This window comes from Embiotoca jacksoni, unplaced genomic scaffold, assembly GCF_022577435.1.
Source record: "Embiotoca jacksoni isolate LCO1_2020_lvr unplaced genomic scaffold, fEmbJac1.0.p SCAF_5, whole genome shotgun sequence".
Classification (NCBI taxonomy): domain Eukaryota; kingdom Metazoa; phylum Chordata; class Actinopteri; family Embiotocidae; genus Embiotoca; species Embiotoca jacksoni.
In genome coordinates, this window is record NW_027185403.1 from 19,862,722 (window position 1) to 19,879,893 (window position 17,172).

Below are 17,172 nucleotides of genomic sequence, written 5' to 3' on the forward strand. Positions count from 1 at the left end.
CTAATTTGTATTCTGTAAAATGTAATATTTTGTAATTTCATTGCACCCTAAAATAATTGTTTCTATCGAATGTTCTAATCGATATGTAATTTAAAAAAAAAGACTGAAATAAAACAAAAAAAGCTTTTTTTAAATAGTGGTTTTGCACAACAAAAGGTATAAAAATGAACACAGTTTATACAACCCTCAACATAGCACCACTGTAAATGTGTGTGCACATGTAAAAAAATGCATGGCACTGTAATGTGGCTGCTGTGGATCACGGTCAAAGCCTTGGATCATATATTTTGTTAGTTATTACTAAAAAAAAATTCCCCACTTTTCCAGAATTAAACAGATCCTCTATTTCTTTGTTGCAGTGCATTGTGGGGTAATTGTACACTTAATTGTCTCACATTTCCACTATTAAGAATTTGAAAATAACATGAGAAAACGACACCGTACATTTACATCACTTCAATTTTATCAAACCTCCGTCACATTCATGTATTACACGCTACCCAAATTTTAATATAGCTCACAACAGATTCACACATGATTTTCACTTCTAAATGAACATCAGAGTATCACGTCATTTATCAGCTGTCTGCTCATGTCACGTCTTCACATTCATTCTGAGCACAATCGCTCCAAACAAATGTCTCCTGACGTTTGGTCAACAGATGGTTTTCATGGTGTGTTTTTACAGAACAATGAGAAACAAATAGTGTTAATAATGAAATCTCTGTGGAATCATACTTCTAAAACAATACAATGTAGCTTTGTTCTTGCATTTACAGTTTAATTTTCTCCTCAAGCTGCTGCAATGGAGGCGTCATCCAGTTGTCGGCCCTGAGGCTGTGGAGAAGGACAGAAAACGATGCATTACAACGACGGTGAATATCCTCACATTCAGAGAACGGTGGTGGCCAGCTCGGTGATTTGTACGCATTTCTGTGTGCGCGTTACCTTGACGAAGATGCGTTGGGGCAGGAAGCGTCTCAGTGTGTGTGTATTGGAGGTCGGGCAACGTGGCAGGCTGATGTTGAGCTGTGGTAGTGTTTGGTAACCAGCCATCAGTGGGTAATAGTTATACAGCATCTGCTGCGCTGAACCAGGGAGGATACGGAGACGGACCTGCAAGCACATACACGCACACACACGCACAAGCACAAGCACACACACACACACACACACACACACACACACACACACACACACACACACACACACACACACATGCATCTGTCACTCAAATGCACATTTTTAGCTTCTACAAAGTGAATACATATTTGTGCCTCTATTGATTAAGTTAATCAATAATAGCATGAAAACTACTAAATTCAGAACAAGGTCAAATAAGGTCAAATAATTGGATTTTAGTAAAAGAAATTGGCACATTTGTAAAAGGTCAATCTGCCCAATTTATTCCATTCCATTTTATTTAAAAATGTTTTATTCCAAAACTGTATCTGCCTGTTTGTTGTTCAGCTGGACTGACAGCTGTCAATTATTCACAGTACAAAGCTGAGACTGTCTAAAAAGAGTCTTAGTTGGCTTCTGACACAGTTCTGTGATCTTAGCATGTATTCAACAGTTAATAGACTGTTGCTGGTCCGGTGCTCACAAAGACGTGTGTACCTCAGGCGCTGAGGATGATCAAACGATAAAACTTCCGCAGAAGAAGAATTGGGCCTACGCAGCCTGAAGCAGGACGACACCACCAAAAGTTTCCTTTCAGTTCATATGACATAATGTTCATTGCTGTGTGTGTGCGGTTGTACCTGTTTGAGTCCAGAGAACATGAAGGCATCGGACGGTTCGACGGCCATCTCCACCTCCTGCACCAGAGCGGTTCTGTTCTCTATGCGGTACCGAACTGGAAGAGACTCTCTGACCCGCCCGAAGGAAGGCAAATCTACACCAAAACAAAAAACATGTAGAAATATGATCATAACATACGACACTGCTGACTGTTAGAGGTGAATTCATTAAGAAATAGTTTAGTGAAAAGACTAAAAAGTACGTTGAACATATGGATAACATATGCAAAAATAGCTCCAAGATGACAGATATGAACAAAAAAAGCATTACATGTCATAGGACGTCATTTTAAAAATGTGTACAAATACGATATGTGTATTCAGTCCACTGTGTATACTGACCAGCGTGGATGTAGAGCGGGACAGACTCCAGGATGACATGAGGTAGAGTGACTGTAGTTTGGATGAGAGGGCTGTCTGGACTGGACGACTGTCTGTTTAACAGAGTTGACATGTTTAAAGACCGTTCCTACCAACTCATCACCCGGAACATCTTCTAAAGAGCGTGGTGTGTGTGTGTGTGTGTGTGTGTGTGTGTGTGTGTGTGTGTGTGTGTGTCTGTACCTCCTCCATGATATTAGGTACTGTCCTGTAGCCACAGTGTTATTGCCGTCGGTCAGTGATGGACATCGGAGACAGAAACACTCACTGGCACACTCGCCTGTCTGAAGAACCGCTGAGCACGCGCGCACACACACACACACACACACACACACACACACACACACACACACACACACACACACACACACACACACACAAACACACACATAATGTGCTTAAAGGCGTGGGATTTACATTTCATGTTTCAATCTGAACAAGTGTTTGTAAAACAACTTTTAAAACTAGTCCAGTACCTTCCTGTAACTGTGACTGAAGTTGCGGTGTGTTGCTGGTCATCGTCTGCAGCTGCAGAGAAGACGAGGTCAGCAGAAGTGGCCACGGAGATGACGAGAGGATGTCTGTCATCAGCAGGAAAGGAATGTCCACCGCCACCCGATCTAACGGCTCAAACTGCAAAGATGCACAGAGAAGCAGAGATTAACGCCACTTCATCAACTCTACAAACAAAACGCCTGCTGCCAGACCACCATAACCTTAAGATATACCATACAAACATAAAGTAGATTTCCATAGTCATCATCAATCATTGTCACAAAATTCTACAGAAGTCAAAGAGACAAAATCACTGTTTTGAAACTGTCTCATGCAAAAGGAAGATGTGGCAGCACACAATCAATGACACTGGTTTGTTTTTTTTGGAACTATAGTAGAAAAGTGGATAAAAACTAAGAGTAAAAATCTCAGCAATACATACACACCTTGGTGGATACAAATTTGACTGTCACCTCGAATGGGACCACCGACTCTATAGTTACAGTCTCGTCCTGGAAGATGACAAAACAAAGGAGACGTACACCAGATGAGAAAAAAAAAAGTGCTGATCCAAAAGACCGAGGGTTAAAATCCCGGACAATGTGTGTATCAGATGAGGCGCTCCACCTTGTGACATTTGCACACGATCTGCCGTCCTTCCACTGTGGTATCGATGCTGTAGGCCACGTGGAACAGAAAGATCCTCGGTCCGGTCGACACGCACCTCACATACACACACTTCTCCAACTAGAGGCGAACACACACACAGCACGGATACAGAAATTACTACTTCTCACTGCGTAGGAGCTGAACACAGGCAGGCCTGGAAATGTTGTGTTACCCACAGAGTTGATGGAAAACAGTTCCTGGTCAATGAGTGTGTACCTTTTCTCCTGGTTTCAGATCTCCCAGAGGAACATCAGGGAGCAGAGCAGGCGCACTGTCGTCACATATTTTAGAGCCGTCGAGTGTCACGTGGGTGGTCTGGCCGAGATTGGCATCCTGGCCTGAACGGACCGATCAAGATACACAAAATCAATGCAGTGCTTTCCACAGAGTTTTCTATGGAGGCATGCCCAGGTATATTAACAGCCAGCCAAGTAGATCTGGCGACCCATTTTCATTGTTCCATCGATCTGAGAGAACGACGCTACCCAAGACTGATTTGCGAGTGGACAATCTTTTCTGGCTCATCCCGCTAACAAAAAGTTGGATGTTTGGGGTTGACGTCTGTCAATCGATAAATTAATGTCATTGTCTTTTTTTGGCACTTACAGTAATGTAGCGAGTTGTAGTTTTTGACAGCTGGAGTAACATTATGGTCTCTTAACCTGTCTCTCCTCTGCTCTGCGTTTCATGACCGTCATGAAACACAGAGCAGAGGAGATGAGGGAAACTCACTCTCTCGCTCTGCAATGCCGCCGTATTACGAGGCTTTGACTTAGTCTTGTGTTTCTTTCACGGGGAACGGAGGAGGGTTAGCGACCAAACTATTTTGGCCATACACAAGCTGCGTGAACAACGGTAACCGAAATGGGACTTTAGGCTTCTCTGTGCGCAGCCGAACAGCTTTTTTCTACCGATAACTTGTATGCGAGGCATTTGGGGAACATGGTATATTGTAGCATCTACCAATAGTCTGCATGTGTGGCATTTAGGTGACATCTGTAAATTGTAGCTACAGAAAATAACCTAAATTACGCTCTCCCCCTCTAAAACAGTATTAGCAAGCAATGCACACGCACGCGCACGCACGCACGCACACACACACACACACACACACACACACACACACACACACACACACACACACACACACACACACACGAGTCACACAACTGACAGATACAGTGATTCATTTGTTGATACAGATTTCTCAATTCCAATTTGTAGAACTGATGCTGTTATAACGAAGGAGTACAATGTAACTACTGTTATGAAAAGCTTTTAAGGTTCAACATTTTGTGAAATATAGATCATTTCTTTCAGAGAAGTTTCTGAGATGAGAAGCTGGATGGGAAGCTGAAAGCTTAACTTAGCATAAAGCATAAAAAGAGGGAGAAACAGCGAGCCTGGCTCTGCCCGAGGGTAAAATAAACACTTGCTTTTTTAATTGGTACAGAAACAAAATGTAAAAAATTACAATTTATGGTATCAAGGAAAGCTCCACTTGTATCAGTGTACCTGGTTTGAGACCGGCTGTCAGTTTAACATCCTTAACCACGGCCTCCTCCTGTGATTGGACGGTGAAGCTGATGCTGTACATTTCATTGATGAGTGCAGGCGGCTGGTGGCTCAGCTGAACAGAGATCTTCGGGACTCTGGAGATGATCCTAAACATTCATAAACAGCAAACGTTTCGGTTGATGTCATCCCAGCGTGGATATTAACGGACGCCATACGGATGTCATGTTAATGACAACGTTTTCAGTCACACTGAGATTGTGTCGTGACCTACATGGTGCTGTGCTGCATGTTCAGGCTGTCCCAGTCGAGCTCCTGTCGCGCCTCAATGCCCCTCCCCCATCGCCGCGACGACCTGCTGGCCTGCAAGGCTTCATGGGTAGAGGCGGCGTCTCCACCTGCACCTCTCCAGCTCAGAAACACACAGCGGCCGCTGTCGCTGCCCAGCATCACCTCGATCCCCGTCATCTAAAGCACATGGACAGTTAATCACACTTTCCGTCTCTGCATGTCTCAATCTAAGAACACCGAACACAGAAATATCCTCACCTCTATCTTCTTGCCAACATCTTCAGTTTTTGCGACAAAGCTGAAGTTATAGCATTTGATTTTTCCTGGTAACAGGGTCATACTCTCCTGCCCTGATGACTCCACCACACACCACTGGTTGTACTCCTAAAAACACAAATGTCCACAGAACTGACTTAACATTTTAAGATGATAATTCATTCTTACCTCTTCTGTTTTCTTTAGAAAAACAGTTTCGTTCCGTTTCACTGTATCACGTCCAAATTAAAAAGAAGTACGGAGAAAATTCCCGACATTTGCCCTTTAAATCTCACAGAACCTGCCGTTTGCCTTTTTCATTAATACCTGAATAAATCACTGATGGTTCTACAGCATGGAAGAAATCAGTTGAAAACTAAGTTGGACTTTTTATTGGATCCAATCAAACAGTGCTTTTGTTGACTGCAGATGAGAACACTGTTCATTTCGCCAAAACAAAAAGTAAAAAGTGTTCATTGACAAACAATTTTTCACAACAAAATGTGTCTAAAACTAAATAAAAACTATCATTGTGATCGTTAACAAAAAGCCTCTTTCATTCAGCAAAGTTGTGTCTGTCTGTCATTAATATTTTCTGACGTTACTGGTTCTTGGAATCAACCGCTGTGGATGTGTCAGTAATGTTCATGTTTGGTCCGCTGGTCTTTGGTGTCGCTGCGTTCTCAGACACAATGAGCTCCAGGATTGTTAAAGGTCAACCATCTGAATCTTTCTCTTAATGTTCACTAAAGTTATCACTCTGTTATTGTGATCTAACAATTGAGCTTTTCTCAGTATAAATTCATCATTCATGTGAACCGCTAGTCCTGGCTGATGTTGTTTGTTTACTTCTGGAAAAGGGTCCGGAGACAGGAGCGTAGGACATCAGGGAGAAAGGTGCTTATTACATTTAGAAGTGATACCTGATTACTGAGGCTGACAGCCAGCTTGTTGAATGATAGCGGATGAGGACAGTCGGCTCGGAGGAAGACCTGCAGCTGGATGGGCTGATCCACATGGAAACTGGGGGACTGGAATTTGGCCTTACACTGGACTGGAGTGAGAGCAGTAATTACAACACTTTAAAAAATACACATATTATACAACTTATAACTGGGAATGTATGCCACACTGAAAATTAAAAGGTAAATTATTAGCGTCCTGTTTGGGGTTTCCATTTAAAATGGCAAAAAGGAATAAATCAGGAAAAGAAATGATCCAGATGTTTCCTATTTTATGACAATATATAGATCTCGAATCCAGTGAGGAATATTTGCTGCAGTCAGTATTTTCTTGCCAACATGTCCTCGATGAATGTGGAGGAGATAAAAGTGAGATCAGTTACTTTGAGTAAAACATGGAGTGTGTGTTTACTAACTGAATGGGATGTAGTCCTGCACTTCGATAGTCAACTCATTCAATCCAGCCAGAGCCGTGCGGTCGTTCCACAGCGACCTGGCTGCGCTAACAGAAGAGGGATCGCACTCCGGCTCGGCATCAGGGACCTCGTTCTGAAAGCAGAATGGAAATGTGCATGGATGACATAAAAAAAATACCTCACTGGTGTGCTAATGTGTAATCTGTACAACATAGCTGTAAACCTACATGTCTCGTATTTACTTGATACCCCCAAAGCACATAGCAGTATTCAAACAGGACGTATGTTAGTTATTTTAACCCGAGATTATCTGGTGTAAATCCCCTGGATAATTATCTTATGTGCTGAATATGTTGTGTTCAGCAAAGGAATCTCTTCTCACCGTGAGGACTTTGATGAGATTCTTCTCAATCCTCGACTTTTGCTCTTCCTTCAAGGTTGAAGCTACAGGACAGGATACAGTATATTATAGTAACTGTTTTTTTTTTTTGGTCTAATTGTTTTGTTTAATACAAAAATGTAATGTGTCATCTTACACATCTTGCAATTATCAGATCTATCACAAATAAATCAGTTCAAGTTGAAGTTAAATGGAAAGTTAGAAAGTTTCTATACTGAATGAAAACTGCATTCGCTCCAACTATTGCTAACAATGGTTCAGTGTAACATTGCTGCCTACCTCTGCCCAGCAGCTCCATGCAGTAAATGATGTAGTCCTTAACACTGGCCATCAGATAAGCACAGCGCAGAGCCGTGGTCAGTATGGTGGTGAGGAGACCCCACCATCGCTCTGTCCGATAGTCACACATCACGTAGTCCAACAGCCTGGCGACAGAACACACACACGATCACTCAGACAACTAAAACTCCCGTAGGGACCTGCAACCAAGGGAGAGAGTAGACTTGTTCTTTAAAACACCAGCGTCCGACTTACTTTAGGGCTTTGGTGTAGTCTTTCGCATGGTAGTATTCCTCTCCCATCTGCACCACTACAAAGGAGACAAATACAAAGACGTGGTGGACTGTGACGAGGTTAAAGAAAACAAGGGGCAAATAAAGCCTTTTATGCAACAACAAAATGCTCTTTAATGGTTGGAAAAATTAAATCTGTTTAAAAGAGGAACTCATGTCACTATGTAATCACATACATTAACATTGTGTCAACATTTTTCATACCCTACATGCAAAAACAAAAATTACTAGCTGATAAGAGCAAGGGTTAAATTATTCAAGAGAGAAAGGTAACCTGGCAGTGACTGAAAATGTGAATATATAACTCACTATAAAATACAAAAATACAAAGCAATGATACGCACTGAGGTGACTCTTCATTCGAGGGCACTTGTACTTCTTAAACTGGGCAACAGCATTACTGAGAAGTGCTATTATCAGCTCCTGTAAGGGCAGGGACAGAGAGATGTATGGTTTAATACAGCAGTACAAAACAATCACACAGTAGCTAGAGAAAGTACAAACACTGGGGCATTTTTTTGAATGAAGAGATGTGATCACAACGGCTATATAGAAGACCTGGAGGTCCATCTTACTGAAACATGTGAAGCTTTTTGTGCTCTCGGTTTTGAAAAAACTTATTTGTTAATGAAAACATTGCAACTGTGATTCAGTATTAACAGAAAAGCCCACAATGTTTCCTTCTCCAGACTCTTCTAAGCCACCAGACTCCCTTGACAAAAACCCTAATTTTACCTCCCAAAACTACCACTGCCTCGGTTGGTTAGTTAGTTCATGTTTCTGTGGAATTTTGATGGTGTTTTAACATTTTAGTTCAGATTCTAAACTATCTAACAGTCTGTTTTTTTTAAACATCTGATGGCGACGTAACAGTACAGTTCCCCGTCACATTCTATATATAGCGTAAAGCAAACTAATATAAAGTTTTTAAGATGAGCCTTTGTATACGTGGTTCAAATAAGTATTTTTTGCTGACCCGTCCACAGCAAATCTTCACCTGCTAGATCAGCAACTCCTTTATTCTAAGACAGGGGTCTTCAACGTTTTTCAGGCCAAAGACCCCCAAACTGATAGAGAGATGGAGCAGGGACCCCCTACTATATATATTGTATAAAATTGTGTTTTATATTAAACTGGAGGAGTGCAGGAGGCTTGGAGGGACAGGTCCAGGCTAGTCTCACGCTGCGAGTGTCCAGCTTGAGAGAGCTCCTGTGTGTCGCTGAATGTGTCCATTTCTGACTGAAAGATAACATCTTCTGCCTCCATTTATCCATTTGCTACAATATGTTGGATTGAAAAAAATAAAAATGAAAAATTGTCCAATCAACCAAAAATTTCACGGACCCCCTGTTGAAGACTTCTGTTCGAAGAGGTCGAATTATCATTTTTGTCAAGGGAATAACGGTGCAGTTCTCCAGTGGGAACGGACTGTCTGATGGCAATGTAAAGGGGTCAACCAATCACAAATGCACTAGGTGAGTAACTACCCGAAAGTAGGAGCTAAAATAGCTCCTCCTAGTTCTACGAACTGCAATGATTCTCAGTTCCTGCAGTGTTGTCATGAAAAAGAGGATCCTTCCTCCCACAGTTCTTACAGCTATTAAAAAAATGTTCCTGTGATCCGGAAGCCCCTCATTAGTTCTTCTACCAGTTAAAAAAAAAGACTCAGTGGGAGACCGTAATTCAAACCATAACACCGACTCGGCACAAGGATGCACAAGAGGGATTATTCTACAAATACCCGTTAAAATGTTATAATCACATTTGAATTGTGCTGCGAGTGATTTTAAGTTGTCTAACGGCTACAGTGAGACCACCGCTGTGTATTCAGTGTGTGTGGGTTCTCACCGAATGCGGTACGTCTCTCTCCTTAATCTGCAGGGCTATGATCCCCGTTTTCTCCTTCTCTGCATCTGGAGGATCAATACCTGAAAATACAACCATACAGACGTCCTGATTTACCCATACATCTCAAATCACAGTGGAAAGACTTTCACTCAAAATGTGGCACGTATTTGATCAAACATTAAGAAAATCAGCGAAAAGAAAATGCAAATTAATAGCCATCTCCATCCACAACCATTTAAAAGATAAACAACTGGTAATTCTTCATAAAAACATTCCCCATTAAAACACCGCACATGAAGAGAGAGCAATGAGATGACAATTTAATGAGGGGCAGCCAAACCTCAAACAACAAAAAATTATGAACAAAACATGACAGAAATATGTCATTTCCATTAGTTGCATGTGTGAATGAGAAGAGGTTGCAGTTTCCTCATCACTCCACACAGATCTGATGTTCTTCTCTATGTTGCATCCCTCCAGTGGAGCAGAAACTTCAGTGGATGTTGAAGTCGTACGCTTCACGTACATCATCACTTATAGACTTTCTGTTTACATTGTGAAGTTCTGCTGTAAGGACTTAAATGTGTTAAGTGCCATGAAATAACATGTGTTGTGATTTGGCACTATATAAATAAAATTGAATTGAATTGAATTCTACTGTGTCACATTTTTGCTTTTATTGATCAAATCTTCTCAACAAAGCAAGACACTTTGCAATATGTACTTTTTTTTTTTTACCTCTGATGTTAACATTCAAGGGTTTTTATCCATGAATTGCAAGTGCGTAAAAACAGGTGGGTTGAAATTAACGTATAAGGATTTCTGCATTGCCAAGACTATTGGCTGGTCCTCACAAAGACTTGTTGAAGGGTTCAGGTTGGATCCAGTTTTAGGTCAGGGTTCGAGGTACGGTTGGGCTTGTGATCATTTTAGTCAAGGTAAGAGGCAAAGGAAGGACTGAAGACAATAAGGGTCCCGACAAAGATAGAAAAACATGCGCATGTGTGTATGAACATACTCTGGTGTCCTTGTCTCCACGGTCTCTGGCCGTAGAAGTCCAGTCCTCCATTCTGGGTGTCCAGTGGGTCGGGGGAGGGATAACTCACTCCCGCCTAGAACAACCAACCCATCAAATTAAACCATTAACATTGAACATACAACGCTGTCACTCAGGTCAGGAAGTAGGATTTGGGTTCATTTCATTTGTGCTAGTCTTAGCATGGAAGGTATTCTATGTAGCAGTAAGATTATTAACCGCAGTAGTACTACTGGTATAGTCGGAGTTAGTGGCACCATCACCTGACAGAGCTGCTGTGCCTGTTGCTTTCTGTCCTGGCTGTAACAGGCAGCCTGCTGGTAGTAGAAACCAGGGTTCTGGGTCTGGATGGCTGTCAGACCCAACTTTATCGCTTCATCGAAGAGCTCACCGAACGACTGGAACCTGTTAGGAAGCAGAGATGATGACACAATCGGGACCTGGTGCCGTGATATATGGGCATTATATAGTAATGCTACTTGTCTGCCTTCAGCAGGGGGAAAGATTTATCCCTCGTACAACTCACTCAGATAATATGTAGTCTCAAATATTTTGAAAATGGCCCCAAGGTAAGGTAAGAAGAAAATGTCATTGCAGAAACATATTAGGATTTTTTTTTTTTACTAGCACTGCCATTATAAGACATTTTTATTCTTAAGTTTTAATTACTTTGAAATGTTACATGCGGGGTATGACAATAACGTATGTATCTCACTGTTTGGACATCCATGCAGCGTGCTCAAAGGACAGTTCAGCACTGCCGATCTTCTTCTTACACAAGTCAATGTGCTTCCGGAACTGAGCTATAGCATCCAGAGGAGTGTTATGCTGGAAACACAGGCGGCAGATCTAAAAAAGACCAGAGAGAGAGAGAGATATGAAATGTGGGTGAATGGTTGGTAACTGGAGACCTGCATCTGGTTGAGGCTCCCTAATAAACCACAATGATCCAAATCGTCAGGTGAGGAGGCACCGAGTTGAGCTGCAACATGGCGCAAAAATTAACAGAGGGCTATAAACTTTTACAAAGGCTCATCTCTAAATGACTCTGCCACAAAACAAACTGTGATGGCAGAAGACAGAAAAGAGTAGCTTGTAAATAATGTTTTGTTTTAGAAATTCCAACTTTATTTCAAGATCTAAAGAAGTCCTCACCCCACGTTTCCTATCTGTATCTCCACTGTCACCGTCATTAAAGGCACAAATATCCCAAAATAACATTTAAAAATGAAACTGATGTGATTTTAAAAACAAATAATTTAGTTCCAACCATCTTTAACTTACATTTTTGACTATTCATTGTTTGTACGATGCTACATAGTTTTTTTTTTTTTTTGTCTTGGCTACATTTTCATGCTATTTTCAACAAAATTGTTTTTCTTACTTCACCGGCTGATTCTTTTTTTTTTGCTTCAGGTCAGCAAATGCAAACTTTTTAACAGAATATTTTGTGTTGTTTCTAGTAAAAGTTTTTTTTTTTTTCCTAGTAACCAGGATGCACAATTTTTTTTTTTTTTTTTTTTTAATTTGATCTTCACAAAATGAGAAAAAACGTTTCTAAAATGTTAAGTATTCAAAAAGAGAAAAAAAGCACAAGTCAAATATAGAAGAAAGGAAACAGAGATGTACCTTGTAGTTGATAAATCCCGCCATAGTTTTGATCTCCAACATGTTGGTCTCGTGCGCTCTGAGCTCATGTACAAGACTGTAAGCAGTTCTGTAGTATCTACACAAAAGCACACAGACGAACTTCAGGGATTTAACTTCCTACGCACAAACACTTTTTGAATATTACACACTTGGAACATTTTACATAAATGTCAGGTTTAGCAAACACACGGACACGTTGCACTGCTTTCTGTTTCTCAGCAGGTTGTCATAAACGCAAAAACTGCAAGATGAAAACTTTTTAGTGATTTCTTTGAAAGTCACTTGAACCACAACAAAGAACAAGTTGGTTTTTTTTGCGTCCATTATGAATCTCTGGGTTCAGACTTACTTGAGAGCATTCTGAGTGTCCTGTTTCAGTTCACTGAAGAAAGCAATTTTAAACTGGTGTCTCACAAACAGCAGCTGAGACAAAGAAAAGAGACGGAGGTGAATTTATCAGTGGCTCCTCAGTAGTCTGCTTACATCCTGAGCAGCTCTGTAAAGTGTCGGTATAGTGCATTCATCTTCAGTAATATTTCAAATGTTTCTCCTCTCCAGTTGTGGGGGAAGAAGCGTGTGTTCATACCTGATGGGTTGTCTTGTTGAGGAACTCTTTGTGCGATTTGACGCGACGGATCTCGGTGTAATAGTACGTCTGCGCGTGTTCGTAAAAGGCGTTCTCCAACCTTCAGAATCACATCGATAGTCACAGAGATTTCAGGTCACATGCTCATCATTCTCGCTTTTAATCAAACTATCACCGGTTTAATGAAATATGTAGGTACCTTATAATGTAGCCCACTAAGTGGTCGGTGTGCGGCAGAACAAAGAGGCTCTTGCCAGACAGATCACAAGCATTACAAAGAGCTGATGCTCTCTCTGATGCCACCAGGTCCTCTCCTGCACAAACAAGAAGAAAACAGATGATTTTTTTGGCTTAAAGAAAAACAGTCTAAAGGATGGTTTGGCTGAAAGTATAGGCAGTGCAACTTAAAGGGTTAGCTACATGCGCGTATTTTAAAAGTCCCATATAATTTAGTAGAGGCCTTTACCTGGAGGTAGAGGAGTTTTCTTCTGGATTAGTACCACAGCCACTTTGGTGTTCCTGCCCTGAAGACTGGTCCTAAAAGAAAATAAATAAAGCATAAACAGATGCACATAAAATTCACTGCACCCATGTTATTCTACTCGGGGTGTACAGAGCAGATTCAGTCAATGACGATGCATGTCAGCACGTATCAATCAGTGATGCAATTCCATACATTTTGGATTAAATAAATGGCAATTTTACAACTATCACCCACCTGACTATCTCCACTTTAGTCGCACATTCAGACTGTTTCTCTTTCCACTGTGGGTCATCCCAGTCCAGTTCATAGAACAGAACCACCAGAGCTGGTACCAGGTTCAGATGCTTATTCATCCAGCCTGTTTTCAGGATGCCTTTAGGGATGTACCACTCATAAGATGTTCGCTGGACAGACAAGAGAAGGTAAATCTGTTTCGAGGTATTTTTGCACAGTTTGTATGCACATGCAAACAGATATTGTGTTTCCATTGCCATGATAGGTTGGGTTTGTTAGGATATTATATTGTCTTTGTTTGTTGAACAAGTTACTTAATACTTTTGAAAGAAAGCTCAAAACATATCTCTTTATATTAGCCTCTAACTAGCAACTATTGAAGCTCTCTTGCACCTGCTATGCACTTGAACTACCGCGCCTTTGAAATGCATATTGCTCATTTAATATTTTAACCATATATTTTGATAAAACTTAAAAAGACTGATATGCAAGTGAAAAGGGAATTTTAGTAGTGTACGAATGGATTGGACCCGTGTGAGTTTTTAACCGAGGTTTAGCAGAAACCTGGCGGTACACTGACGAGTCTACCTTAAAGACTTTACTAAGACCACAGCAGAAAAGGAGATTTAATGTCTAGTGTATGACTGGGTAACATTATAGACTGTGTGAAGTAAAGTTCTAGAAAAGTGCACAAGACGTACAACTGCTACAACTGCTTTTTCCACTAGTTCATATCACAAATTGAATTCTAGAGAACGACCCAAATCAAGTCTACTTGTATTTAATTTTATGCATTTTATCTGATCTTATACATTTTATGTTTCATCTCATTTATTTTCTATATTTTTAAATATTCCTTTATTTCTGTTTTTATGTGAAACACTGCATGTAATTCTCTTGCTGTGAAGCACTTTGAGCTGCATTTCTTAAATAAAAGGAGCTATGCAAATAAAGTTTTTTATTATTATTATTATTATAAATTCTCAGATTTCTCAGTACACCGCTCACCTTAGTGCGACACTTGGGGTATTCATGGTCTCCTGGGAGCACCTTGAAAGAGATGGGGACTCTGTCGGCACGACGATTGGCACAGAAGGCATCCCAAATAGCCCGATGCACAGCGTTGTACACCACATCCAGACCCGTTAAAGCCACAAAGGCCATGGGCCGACAACATAGCTCCGGAGGAAGGTCCCACTGGGAACCAGCCATCATGATGGTTCAACAACAGACACACCTACACGAGAAAGAGCAACATCAGATTGTCTTACACCAGTGTACATGATGGTTGTAGTTTATTTGTTCATGATTCATTGTGATTCATGATTTTTCCATGAATACTTTGTTGTGTTTCAACAGTTTGGGGAGTGACATTTTTTTTTTTTTTTTTTTTTACGAAATTCACTAAAACATGAATAAATAAATAAAACATATTGTCGATTATAAATGTAATTTGGTTCAGGAAATCAGTCGGTGTCACGACCTTTACGACATGATGACAGTCGAACCACGGAGACTTTGTGGAGAACAACTTCAGGTCACAAGACTGGGAGATTAGCGAACTACCTGCTAACAATAACAGTTCAGTTGTTTACATCGTTCAGACCGCAGCTCGACTGTGTTTTTACAAAATCTCCGGAGATTTATATGTCTGTCATTGAAATAAACATCTTAGACATTCAAAAAGCGGATAACACTGTGCAGTTTTCGATTGCCAGATAAATACAGACCCGCTGAGATGAAAGCGGAACTGAGATAACTCAACAAGGCTAAAGCTAGTCGTAGTAGTTATTCTGTTGGCATTCCTCATAAATCAGATATAATAATTGACTGAGATATGTAAATTGTCAGAGTCCTTTAAAAGACAGCATACCGAAAGTTGCATTAATTCCAAGTTGAATTAGCAAGCTGCACCTACTAGACAGTTAGCTAACTAGTGGGCGAGGTTGCAAATGTACTCAGCGAGTATACGTCAATGCAGTTTTAGTTTCAGGCTGCACAACTTCGTTTTAGCCAAATCCCACCTCGGGTTACCATGAGACGACTAGTCACCGCTGTGTCAACTTCGACGACGCCCAATATGAAAGCTACTTTAGCAGCTGTTGTTGCTACTCTCTAGCTAGTTAGCTGCCTCCGGTGCAGAATTTAGAGTAACACTTCCGGTTCGACTTTTCAAAATGAAAGTGCTGTCAACAAATTAGTTTTAACAAGGAAAGCAAATGGAGAAAAAAGTAATCTGAGTGCGATTAGAAGATGTGCGTGTCCAGTGATGACAAAAACTGAGAAAGAGTGGCAGGTGATCCAGTTTCAACTCTCTTGATATAAACAAAAGGATAAAGGCTTAATAAGAGTCGGAGGACTAGAACACATGAAAACATGATTGCAGTCATAAAGACAGAGTTAGAACAGGAACTAATAGATTAAGAAGAAAAGTTCATTGTCGTCATCAGTCAGAAGCAGATGGCCAAGTTCAAAGATAATTGCATAAAAACTCTGTAGTTTTAGACAAAATTAGTCATTTCAGGGGTTCCAGTAGGCTATACATGAAAGTATGAAAAATGGTTTATTAAGGACAAAGTAGACTAGAAAACCTTATAATAGAATACGAAGGAGTGCCGACAGACAAGCTCTTCACAAGATCCTCTGATAGTGACCTGATCTAATGATTTGTTTACCCACTGTCCTTAGGCACTCAATGTCACAAATTCTATAATAATGGTAAAATGTACATTTATTATTTTATTTTACAACTGCCCTGTAAAGCAAATTGTAAATACTGATATGTGCCTTAAACTTATTTTCATTATTTAGTCAGCACTACTAAGACTGCTTTCTTTCACCTACACAATATTGTCCAAACTTTGTCAGAGTGATGCTGAAAAAAACTTTCCAAAACTCCTGTGGAACTAGCTCCCAGTTTGGGTTTGGGACGCAGACACCCTCTATAGCTATAAGATTAGGCTTAAAACTTTCCTTTTTGATGATGTTTATATTTAGGGCTGTCTTGATCACCCTGAACTATTCGTTAGCTGGTGTAGACTGAGGCGACTGAGGGAACTTCCATGATGCTGAGCACCTCTCCTCAACTTCTCTCTCTTTCACTCTCCGTGCATTTATATCCCACCACTGCATCTCATTATCTTTGTGGCTTCTTTCCCCATAGTTTTTCTGTTTCTTCTCTCTCCCTTCAGACTAACTTTTTGCAGGTATCTCTGGCTCCAGAGCTGCATGTTTCTGATCTAAATGATGCCTCGTGTTTATTTCCGTTGGCTCCTCATCCCAGCCGCGTAAGGAGGATGTACACCCACCTCTGAGCCTGGTTTTGTTCTTCCGGTCATCACTGTCACCAAATGCTTGCTGATGTGGGAATTGTTAAATTATCAGGGGACATGTCTTGTGTTGTGATTTGGTTCAATATACTGTATATATATATATACACATATATATATATATCAATATATATATATACAGTATATTGATATATATATATATATATATATATATATATATATATAACTGGATTGAAGTAAATTGAATTGCTTGCTGATGTGGGAATTGTTAAATTATCAGGGGACA

At 40.6% G+C, this 17,172-nt stretch overlaps 1 protein-coding gene across 4 annotated transcripts; it reads right to left on the reverse strand.

Moving 5' to 3' along the window:
- Window positions 1-336: 336 nt before the first annotated feature.
- Window positions 337-15,743, reverse strand: trappc11 (trafficking protein particle complex subunit 11). 4 transcript variants are annotated; one of them, XM_069170931.1, is made up of 30 exons: window positions 15,621-15,742; window positions 14,605-14,833; window positions 13,597-13,766; window positions 13,345-13,415; window positions 13,078-13,192; window positions 12,879-12,978; window positions 12,642-12,715; window positions 12,272-12,368; window positions 11,358-11,491; window positions 10,906-11,047; window positions 10,625-10,718; window positions 9,607-9,686; window positions 8,103-8,181; window positions 7,721-7,775; window positions 7,466-7,611; window positions 7,169-7,230; window positions 6,787-6,919; window positions 6,332-6,462; window positions 5,412-5,537; window positions 5,137-5,330; window positions 4,863-5,011; window positions 3,564-3,685; window positions 3,306-3,425; window positions 3,125-3,190; window positions 2,660-2,816; window positions 2,367-2,478; window positions 2,145-2,236; window positions 1,764-1,897; window positions 949-1,116; window positions 337-837 (listed from the first exon to the last, which is right to left on the reverse strand). In XM_069170931.1, the coding sequence occupies exons 2-30, from the start codon at window positions 14,809-14,811 to the stop codon at window positions 793-795; spliced, it is 3,375 nt and encodes a 1,124-aa protein (XP_069027032.1). In that variant the 5' UTR covers window positions 14,812-14,833; window positions 15,621-15,742; the 3' UTR covers window positions 337-792. The 4 variants fall into 4 exon arrangements, 3 of the variants coding, with proteins under 3 accessions (XP_069027032.1, XP_069027034.1, XP_069027033.1); XM_069170933.1 differs by lacking the exon at window positions 15,621-15,742 and adding an exon at window positions 15,470-15,613; XR_011179314.1 differs by lacking the exon at window positions 337-837 and adding an exon at window positions 1,621-1,683 and having other exon boundaries at window positions 1,026-1,116; window positions 15,621-15,743.
- Window positions 15,744-17,172: the final 1,429 nt, after the last annotated feature.